The following is a 10,689-nucleotide window of genomic DNA, read 5'->3' as shown; positions in this document are numbered from 1 at the left end:
TGATAAAAAGTAGCTGTAGTCAGAGTTTGATGGAATTTACTATTTTACTTTTTTTGCTGAAAATACACATAACTAGTACATTTTTTCCCATCCAAACCTAGAGAGAAATAAATGCAGCAAAATTGTCTCAATAGAAGCTCAAAGACCTTGTAAGTAAATAATTATTTTAAAGATTTATTCTTTAACCATGAGTTAGTCTAAATTCTGATAGGAAGGCTATAGATACTTTTAACTGGATAACAAATTAGTTAGAAGGAGGAGCCCTTAATGAAATACTAACATCAGAATTTTAATAGCTGCTAACATACCATTAAAATCTAAACCCCTAGGTCTGATAGTTATCATTGTCCTGGCAGGTTTTTATTTCTAATGGAAAAGTGTCTTGGGGTGCACCCTAGAATTGTCCTGTAACATGTCTAGTATGCACAGTGAAAAGGAGATGGTGTCTAATAGCCTCTGTTATCATACACTGTCAGAGCAGTAAATGACAAGGAAATCTCACAGCTACTGTAGATTACAAGAAGCTGACCATTCTGTTCAGAACCAGTAAAAATGACTCTGACTGGGGAGTGTAAGAGCTATGAAATTAGTAAAAATGAAGCAAGCAAAGGGGTGAGATTCAGCAGAGAGATATAGAGCTGTCTCCAGCTGAAGGGATGGAAAACTCCCACATTTTTGCATCCATGTGAGACACGAATGAAATTCCAGCATGGTTTCTCTTGGGTTTTTTTTTTATTGCTTTATTTTTAGCAACCAACCCACTCTGAGGTGTTTAACCTCTACATAGTTCAATGCCTGGAAGAGTTGCCCAGAAATGAAATACAAGTGCATGGACTTCACTGTGTGTGATCTCTCACTGCTGTGTGCAGACAAGAAATAAGTTTTTAAGAAATACTCCATGTGCTGGTTGGATCCCTGCAGTCTTGTTTTCTACCTGGGGGTAGCTGTGTTTCTGCAGTGCCATCTCAGCCACCTCATCCTCCTAACAGCCATGCTTTTGACTCATCATCATCACTTTGATAGCAGTTTGGGAAGGAGTGCTGAGTTGTATGACAGGTGTTAATCCCAGGGCATGAACAGTAAACAATGAACGTGGAGACTTGGATGTGAGTTTGCTGCTGCTGAAAAGGACAGACAAAAGGGAGAAAGTATGCAGCAGATAAAAATGTACAAGAGATTCACGAGGAGCAGCTGTTTTATAGGCTGTTACTCATGTATTTTCTAACTCCATGAGTCCTGCAAGCATTAGGAATGTGGACAGAAAAACACTAAGCCAACAAAAAAGATCAGTGTGAGAGACTGCAAAGCGCCTGAGAAGCCGGGCTTGTATGCGGGTGATGACAATTGCTGTCATCATTCAAGAATACATTGCATTTTTCACAAAAATACTGCAAATCCACAGCTCTTGTAACCTCTGCTTTGATATGGCTCACACGAAATTTGAATTTTCTGGCACCTCGATCTGTATTTACTTGTCTCCTTCCTGCCTAGCTTCTTTCCACCCTATGCCCGAAACTTTGTACCTAATACAGAAGCGGTTAAATGTTGCTACTTTTCTGTGAGGAGAGCAGCCACTAGAGGGAATGATGAACACTGAGAAATTCCCTTGAGTACCTCTGATGATTCCTGCTTAAGTAATTAACAAAAAAAAAATCAGAATTTCATTCACCATTTGTAAAGTGGCCTGGTTTATCCTTCCAGACAAAATATATTGAATGAGAACGTTTTCTGTATTGCAGTTTCATTGTACATCCTGAAACTCAGACAAAATCAAGGGCCAGGGAAAAAAATAATTGGCTAAACCTCACAGAGGAGATTTGATTACCTGTTCAAACAGAGCTCTTAATTCTGAGTATAAACAGAATCCACAAATGTAAGAATATTGTGGTACAAAATAAAGCCAACTAACAGCCCTCAATAGCTCCTAATTATTAGGAGTTTCAATTAACATTTGGACAGCTTTGGTCTTAATTCCTTTAAATCTGAAGAGGCAGCATGACCAAGGTGGCCACATTTACAATTACAGCAAGCACACATGCTGTTCTAACCCATGCTGGCTTTAGCTGAGTGTTAACTGGCAGCCCGGGTTGGGTTTTTGCCCTGTTAGAATATAATTATCTATCTGAATGACGACTGATTTCCAGCTTGAGTTACTTATTTGTAACAATGCACTTGTTTTGACAGAAGTCTATGACAAGAAAAAACAAATCAAGCTCCTGACCTTGGCATCATTGTTCACTTACGAATTGTTTGTGCCTGAAAGAAAACCTGCTAATACCCCATCCAAGCAACGAATGAACCGACATGTTATAATTAAATACAGCAACAAAGATCTAGCTGTAAAGCAGACACCACTTAAGGTAAGACTGAAATCCAATGTTACTTAAAAAATGAAAAAAATGAGAGCTTGACAGCACTATACCTAGAGATGGCCTATTATTGTTGTATAAACTAGACTGTTTAATAGTTATCTCAAGGATTATGTTTTCAAGTATCTTGCCAAGGTAGACATTTTATATAAATTTACTCCTGCAGTTCCCACTGTGGTCCCCCTGGACTGTTTGCAAATACCTGTATCTATCAAAAATTCCCACTTCTGAGACTAAAGATTCCACAATTGCAGACTGCAAAAGGTGAATTTTTATTTCAACATTTTATTACAATCTTTTTGAACATTTCAAAAGACAGGAAGATACAGAGATAACTCTTTTCTTTTATATTCTCCAACCAGAAATGAGAGCTTAAAGTAAAAATGAGAATTATTTTTTCTGTAGGAGGGAGTGCATGATTAATTTTAGGAAGCATTCTGGTTTCATTCAATTAAATAGAATGAAAGAGCGCTGGGATATGAGCACAGAAATTGTCACCTGGCAGTTATTGTCAAGTACACACCTGGGAAGGCATATGCACTCTTTAGGTGTCCATGCTACTGATGAAGTTTTACTTTCAGTGATGCCATCTTTCTCCTGCAACCACAAATGGTCCTGAGAGAATTCCCTTGGCCTGGTAGTGTTCTCTTCTGGCATCTGAACCAGCCTGTTTCTGCCATTTCTCTGCTGTGTAGGACCTGTGCTGGAAAGCATGTCTCTGTGGCCTTCCTTATTCTACAGGGTGTGGAACAGTTACAGATAAATTCTGCTGGATGGCACCTTAACAGTTCATGTGCTCCTGCTGTGCATTCTCTGAACTCAGGCTGTTCTTTGAGGTACCTTAATTGCTTGCTGTGGAAGCTGAAGGTGACACCATAAGCAAATCACCATAAATGCATGCAAACCTCTCTTAGAACAGCAAATCAGATGGTTGTAGGTAGTGCACAGTACGAATCAGCAAGAGCTGGTTTTTGCTCTAAATCTCATTTTCTCACATCTTCAGATTTTATACAGAATCCCAGCAGATGCTCAAGAAGACAAACACCTTAAGTCTATATGGGCATATATAAATCCCTGAATTGCTTTTTGCTGTTTATACTTCATAAACTAATAGAGCAGTGAACAAACTGCATTTTCATATAAGTTATCCAGTTATGGACCAGACCTTGCTTTTTTTATTCAAGAAGGATTAAATCAAAAGGCAACTAGTCTGTGAAAAGGTGGTTTTATATACAGCTAGCTAAACTCTTGACAAATTATTCTCCTGAATGAAAAATAAAAGGTTTCCAGTGTATTTCTCTGTACTTACTTTCAGAGAAGTTTATGCTTGCCCCCCTTAGAGGCTTTCTTCATAAATGAAGCTAAAGTTAAATTCTACTGAGACTGAGTTTCTAAGGATGATTTTCTTAAAACAGGATTAAGGCTCAGTGACAGGTAATATTGCTGCTGCTCATGATTTAAACTGCTTTCAGGCTAAACTCTAATTTGGTTTCAGTACCTCTGAGCTTTAAACTTGCTTCTGTAAGAAACAAACCCCTCTCCATATTATTTTTTTTTCTGGAAAAAAATAAGCAGCCCTCTCATGATCTGAACAGGATAATAACTAGCCCTGAAACAGGTCTTCAGAGACCTGTAAGCGACATTTCATTAAGCTTTTTTTACCTCCAGATTATTTCTAATTTTTTTTTTCATTAACCAAGGGTGAAACATTAGGGGAGTTCTGTAATCAATCTGTTGACATCAATGTCATGGCTAGTTTTCATGCCCTGGACAGTTCACAAACTTTCTCCATATCCACAGAAGTATTTCTTAAATGCAAACATCAAGCAAAGACAAATATCTTAGTTTCAGTCTAATATCTACAACTTCAATTAGGGTTTATTGATACCTTGACACTTCGCATTGTATTCGAATGACAATTGCCCTGCTGTATTTCAATGACAATGATTAACAAGCCAAGGTCATGTCACTCCTGGCCCTCTGCAAACATCTGGATTTGCAAATCTGCACTCCCAGCTTGGGAGCTCTATGGCAAACATCACTAATTACGCCACGTTCTTATGTATCAGTACCTACACCCTCCTGCTGAGCATCTCCTCTTTGTTCTCAGTACTAGTACGAGGGTCTTGTCAATACAGCGAAAATCAACGTAACTGCCTAGCACCGCATGTGACATTTAATGAAAATTAAGTGACGCCTAATTTGCATGGCTGCTGTTACTTTAATAAAGCCAGAACTGCAGAAGCTGAGTGCTACAGTGCCAGTCAAGCGCGCAAGACTGTCTGTGGCAACGATGTTATCTGGCACAGGAAACTTTTCCCTCCCTCCCTCGCCTGCCGACACACCTATGTGAGGAATAGGGTTTCCGGTAAAAGCATCAACTTGTTCCTCTTTCCAGGCCTGTCTGTTCTGTTCTTTATTTTAACTCCGTGCCTCAGAGCAATGAGTGTGACAGGGTAAGCGAGACAACTCTGCCTCCTCCCAGGGGAGTCAGGACAATCAAGGGCAATTTTTAGCTCAGAAGGGAAATCTAATTCGAATCAGGTTTCAAATGGATTCAAATCAGCAAGCTACAAATAAAAAGTTCAACAATGCAAGAGAATGGACGTCTGTGCTACACAAGTAATGTCTTAAAAGAGAAATATATATATTTACATAACAAAGACCCATGTATGTTGGAAGAAGCACTCAAAACGTGCAAATGGGCAGAGCTGTGCTCCGTCACTTTCCGTCTCCTCCTGTCGTTTCATCAATACTGACAAGGATGCCAAATGCTCATTTTTGTTGATTTTTATTTCTGTTAGCTTTATCAGTATCCTTTATATTTAGAAATATTAATTTTATTTTAAAAAAAATCTGACTGTGGCTGTGGACTCAGTTAAGGTCATCAGTAATAATACATCATAAATCGTAAGCTTACGTCCCAAGTAAAACTAGCACACCTCACAGGTTGTGGCTCCAGCCACTCACTTTTATCCAATTTTCTGCTTCTCAGGAGAGTTTGTTTGGTTTACTACCTCTCCAACTCCTTTCTGGCCAGTTTCTTTTCTGTATAATCATTTTGCCACCACGTTGGTTCCCAGAGTACTTCACTGCTCAGTGTCTCCGGTTAAGTGCGGAGTGTCCTGCTCCTCCCTGGGTATGACGCCATCAGTTGCATGTCCCTTCCTTCCCCTCGAAGCCAGACAGTCCCAACCCCCCCTGCAAACTGACACTTCGCAGACACGCGTTTAACTTAGCTGGGCAGTAACATCGATCAAGTTTTATTTGTAGAAGACAGATCAATTTTCTGGGCAAAATTTTATGAACCACACAATCGGAAGACCACAGTAAAATAATTTAAAGCCTTTACCAAAGTTCAGAATGATTTGCACTGGAACCCAGATTTGGATGCTGTTCAGTTTCCCAGACAGGATGCCACAAACTCCATGTGAGGTTTGATCTCTGAATATAAGTTTAATTTTGCAAACCGATCTGCCAGATATAAAATAATTTCCCAGTGGTTTGTTTCTAATGGTTCACTGGTAAATCGCTTTTTGCAATCCCGGGTTATGACTTTTTGACAGCACCATCCAGAGTGAACATTGCTCAGATGCCTATCAGGACACAGAAATCTTTGCGCTTTACGTCGTACCAACGGCCCTTAAAAACGGGCTCCCGGCTGGAGCCATCCGAGGGCACGAAGCACTGGCGGGGCGGGCACCAAGGAGGGGTGACCTGCCCTCATAGCCGCGTGCTCTGACGGCCCGAAAAGTCTCTACTGTGGTCTCAGATTCTTGCTCGGGAAGCGTTGCCGGAGGCGCTGTTTTGTACCTCGCCGGGATGCGAACGAGGTGGCTGAAGAAGGCAGCGGAGATGGGACGCCCCGTGAAGGGAGACCCTTTGCATCTCATCCCTCGGCGCGATCTCCGGCGAGGAGGGCGCGGGGGAGCGGATCTGCCCGCGGCTCGGAGCACACCCAGTGATGCTAATTCTGCTCGGACACAGCGGCAGGCCTTCGCCCCACCGCGCCTCAGCGCGTTTCCTCGCAGCGTTCCTCGCCCAGGAGGAAAGCGAAGAGCCGCGGCCCCGTTCCGACCCCTGCGCCCATAGCGGGGCTCTGCCCGGCACCCCGGTCCTCAACCAGCTCCGCGGGGCTTCTCCTGTCCCGAGCTCCCCGCCGCGCCCCGGGGCTCCTACCTGCGCGGTGCGCTGCTGTGCTGTACAGTGCGGCGCGGTGCGGGCGGCTGCTGGGCACCTGCTCCCGCGCCCGCGCCGCCTAACAAAAGCAGCGGCGTCAGGTGGCAGCAGACGGACTGCGCGGCCATTGGCGGCGGCGGCGCGCGGCGGGCGCCGGTTGGGCCGCGCACGACGGGGGCGGGCACGGGACACTGACGCCAGCGCGGGGCCGGTGGGGAGGCGGGGCCGCGCCCCGCGCTGTCTTTGTGCTCGCCGGCAGCCCCGGCAGCGCCGCCGCCTCCTGCAGCCCCGTTCAGCTCCGCGCGGCGCGGCGGGCGGCTCCGCACCGCTCGGCTCCGCAGCGCTCCGCGCCACCCCGCCCCTCCGCCCCTCACCGCGCCACCCCGCCCCTCACCGCGCTATGTGTGCCGGCGCTCCCCTGCCTCCTCGCGGCCGCTTCCCACCCGGCGGGGCGCGCTTGGCCCCGCTCTGAGAGCAGCGGCGGGGCAGGGAGCGAGCGGAGCGGAGCACGGACGTGCCGCCCGGCGCGGAGCGGCGCGGAGCGAAGGAAACGCGCCGCCATGCGGGGCCCGGGGCTGGCGCTGGGGCTGGGGCTTTTGCTGGGCGCGGCGTGGCTGGCGTGCGGGCAGAACGAGACGGAGCCCATCGTGCTGGAGGGAAAGTGCCTCGTGGTGTGCGACTCCAACCCCACCTCCGACCCCACCGGTACAGCGCTCGGCATCTCCGTGCGCTCCGGCAGCGCCAAGGTCGCCTTCTCCGCTATCCGCAGCACCAACCACGAGCCCTCCGAGATGAGCAACCGCACCATGATCATCTACTTCGACCAGGTGCGAAGCGACGGCGGGGCTCCGGGCGCGCCGCCGCCGCCGTCAGGACAGAAGTTGCCGGGGGAGGTGGCGGGGCCGGGCCGGGGCTGCGCCGCCGCGCAGGGCCCTGCCCGCGGGAAGAGGGGGCGCTGGGGACCAGGGGCGGCTGCGAAACATTGGAGCTGGGTGGCGGCGATGTCACCCACAGAGGTGCTGACGGTGCCCTTCCCTTTCAGGTACTAGTGAATATCGGCAGCAACTTCGATTCGGAGCGGAGCACTTTTATCGCGCCTAGGAAAGGGATTTACAGTTTCAATTTTCACGTGGTGAAAGTGTACAACAGGCAAACCATCCAGGTCAGCCCGAAGCGCTTTGCTCCGCGGGCACCGTGGGAGGGAGCAGCCCGGGTCCGCGGCCCGGTGGGGACAGGAGCTCTGCGGGCGGCGAGGTGGGAGGCAAGCCCGTGAGCCGCTGCCGATAGCGCAGAGCTCCGGACGCTTCTCTGCCAGAGGGAGGGTTCCCGAATGGCCACACAGCCCCACCAGGCCTCCGCCTGGCCCTGGCCCGCGGGAGCCGTCCAGGGACGGGAGGTGAGAGCCATCACTTCCCAACCTGCGCGGGCCACCAGGCTGCCCCGAGACGCGGAGCGCCGCGGGTATCATTCCAACACAGAGCTGGGGGGAACCGCGGCCCCCAGTGGGCTCCTCACCCGCCCTCGGGGCGCAGAAGGTCTCACGGGGATTTGGTGTGCAAGGAGGCGCCAATGGCATGGATATGGTAGTGACTAGTGCTGAAAGCATATATGCATCTACCCTATCTGGGCCTTGTATATGTTGTTCTGTGCATACACACCTCGAATAGAAACAATGTATTACCAGCCTGAAGACAGGTAGCATAACCTAGACAGGAAATCTTGTCTCTAGTGATGCACATTGCAGAGGTGAATGTACAGCTATATAGCAGTGTTCTGGCATAAACTGCTTCACACATATGGACTGGGCAGGTCGTGCATTGTTAATGTGGGGTGCACAGTCCTGAGATTATTCATGTGAGCTGAGGAGAGCTTATTGACTGTGTTACGGCATATTGTCTTTGCTGCCTAACAAAGGAAAAACTACCTCTTGAATACACTTCAAACACGCCGACTCCAGCGGCTGTGGCTCTGCTACTTGCTGTCTCTGAGGTTTCACATAAAGCCATCCTTCAATAAGTATGAGCAGACCTCTTTTCATAGCCTGAAAACAGAGGCGCCCTATTGAAATTCTTCAAAATAGGATCAATGTCCTGTTTTATATGCACTGAGTGTTTTGATGTGCTTGTCTGTCTAAAACAGTATTGAAAAGCTTCTTCCTTTAGAGTACATACCTTAGCTGGGTTCAGATTGGTATTTCATTTTTATGGGGCTGGAGTTTTGAGCTGTCAAAAGAAGCCCTCCCTTAACTAAGCGTTTCACTTGCTAGGTGAGCCCTGATGGTGTCCTTGTCTGACTTTAATTGATGGAGGGCTTTGTTTTATCTTGCTCTTTAGGTGAGTTTGATGCTAAATGGGTGGCCAGTGATTTCTGCCTTTGCAGGGGACCAAGATGTGACCCGAGAAGCTGCTAGCAATGGCGTCCTGATTCAGATGGAGAAAGGAGACAGAGCTTATCTAAAACTGGAGAGAGGAAACTTGATGGGAGGCTGGAAGTATTCAACATTCTCTGGATTTCTAGTGTTCCCGCTTTAAATCTCTTATCAAGAAATCTCTTATCCAAGAAAAAGGAGAAATCTCTTACAATTCCCAAATCATAGCTGGGTTTAAAGAGTTGTGGATAGCGGACTTTTTACATTCAAATGTTACAGAAGCTAAATCCTGCTTAGGTTTGCATACATCTGCTTTGAAGAATTACTACTTAATTTTGCTGTGTTGCAGCCAACAGGCAGGAGATCCTATAATTGAGCAACCCCCCATTTTTATTCTTCTGTCTTCTCCCACAAAATCAGTTCCCATCTCTGTCACTGGTGTAATCTGCCATCAGTTCCCCATGGTTTCTGCCTCACAGAAGTAGACTCTAGATTTTTTCATTGTCCTTTACAGCATATTTTGTAGTTTTGTTTTTTAAAACATCTTAATCTTGACTCTTTCTCTGAGTTTGACTTTAAAAAAAAAAAAGGAGAGTATTTTTGAAAACGTGGATGCCATGATGTAAGGGAAAATGCAATTCTTGCTCTGTACTGGCTGGCAAAAGGAAAAATTTCTACACGAAGAACTATTCACAGCCAAGGCTGACTAGAGTATTTCAATATTTCTATGTAATTCTGAGTGATTGTGAAATTTAAGGCTGCTAAATGTTTTGATGCTTGTTTTGCTCTTGTACAATGTGGCCCAACTAAATGCCAGGAAGTATATTGAACTTTTACTCTGTAATATATGTGTGAATATTGAAGATTAATTTTTGCTTTAATTCAATAAAGTTTAAATGGGACTTTTATTTTTCTTAACCAGAAATAAGGTTCCTCAATCCAGGCAGGTGGGGGGAGGAGGCTCGGTGCGGTCCCGAGGCTGTGGCGGTGAGGTCGAATGGAGGCAGGAGATGCCCCGCAGCCGCGCAGCCCAGCGCTACTCCCGCTCTGCCTGCGTGCCCTGCGCGGGTCTCCGCGGCTCAGCAAACCCCGCGGGCGGAGCCAGCACACAGGCGGACCCGTCGCTAGAAGTTTCCCGCCGACTTATGTCCGCGTATTTATAGCATTTATCTGTATGATATTCTATACACCAGATCGCATTTTATACGGCCATCTAAAAGTACCTGACCATGTATACTTCGATGCTGGTATTATTTACTTGCTAGTATTATTTTGTTTACAGCCTTTAAAATATGTAAATGCTATAATTTTGCAGTATTCTAAGAGATTACTACTTTTATTAAAAGGTGCGTATGAGGATTTTGATTGTATCTAAACTTTAATGTGAAATAAACCGGTGAAACGTCCCCCGTGGGCTCTGTGCGTGGCGCGGCGCCGGCTGCGGCGAGGTCGCGCCAGTCCCCAGCTCCCGGCAAGGAATGTCATTAGCTCCAAGGGAGGGTTGATGGGAGCACAATAAGCACGCTTCTTGCTTTATTCTCGAGTTTTGCCCTGGAAACGGCCCGGCCCGGCGGGCGGGGATCCCTGACTGGCGCGGCCTTTGCACCGCCCCGCCCGGCTGCGCCGTACCTCGCCCCGCGGAAAGGAGCTGCGCCGGCCCCGAGCCCTCCGCGAGCTGCAGGTGGCCGTTTCCAGGGGTAGGATATCGGCCACGTGTCAGGACCTGCTCCTCCAGCATTGCGGGGACCGGAACGCCTTTTCCCCAGCTGCTGT

General features: G+C 47.2%; 1 protein-coding gene across 1 annotated transcript; it reads left to right on the top strand.

Annotated features, from left to right (window-relative positions):
* Window positions 1–6,802: 6,802 nt before the first annotated feature.
* CBLN1 (cerebellin 1 precursor) lies at window positions 6,803–10,322 on the top strand. The gene is made up of 3 exons (XM_064160337.1): window positions 6,803–7,375; window positions 7,591–7,710; window positions 8,882–10,322. The coding sequence occupies exons 1-3, from the start codon at window positions 7,109–7,111 to the stop codon at window positions 9,077–9,079; spliced, it is 585 nt and encodes a 194-aa protein (XP_064016407.1). The 5' UTR covers window positions 6,803–7,108; the 3' UTR covers window positions 9,080–10,322.
* The last annotated feature ends 367 nt before the right edge of the window (window positions 10,323–10,689 follow it).

Source organism: Pogoniulus pusillus, chromosome 20 (assembly GCF_015220805.1).
Source record: "Pogoniulus pusillus isolate bPogPus1 chromosome 20, bPogPus1.pri, whole genome shotgun sequence".
Classification (NCBI taxonomy): Eukaryota; Metazoa; Chordata; class Aves; order Piciformes; family Lybiidae; genus Pogoniulus; species Pogoniulus pusillus.
This window is presented reverse-complemented; position numbering and strand designations above follow the sequence as displayed.

Coding starts and splice junctions, on each gene's coding strand:
- CBLN1 (XM_064160337.1), top strand. CDS start 7,109: ATGCGGGGCCCGGGGCTGGCGCTGGGGCTGGGGCTTTTGCTGGGCGCG. Junction 7,376..7,590: donor TGATCATCTACTTCGACCAG/GTGCGAAGCGAC, acceptor CTTCCCTTTCAG/GTACTAGTGAATATCGGCAG. Junction 7,711..8,881: donor ACAACAGGCAAACCATCCAG/GTCAGCCCGAAG, acceptor CTTGCTCTTTAG/GTGAGTTTGATGCTAAATGG.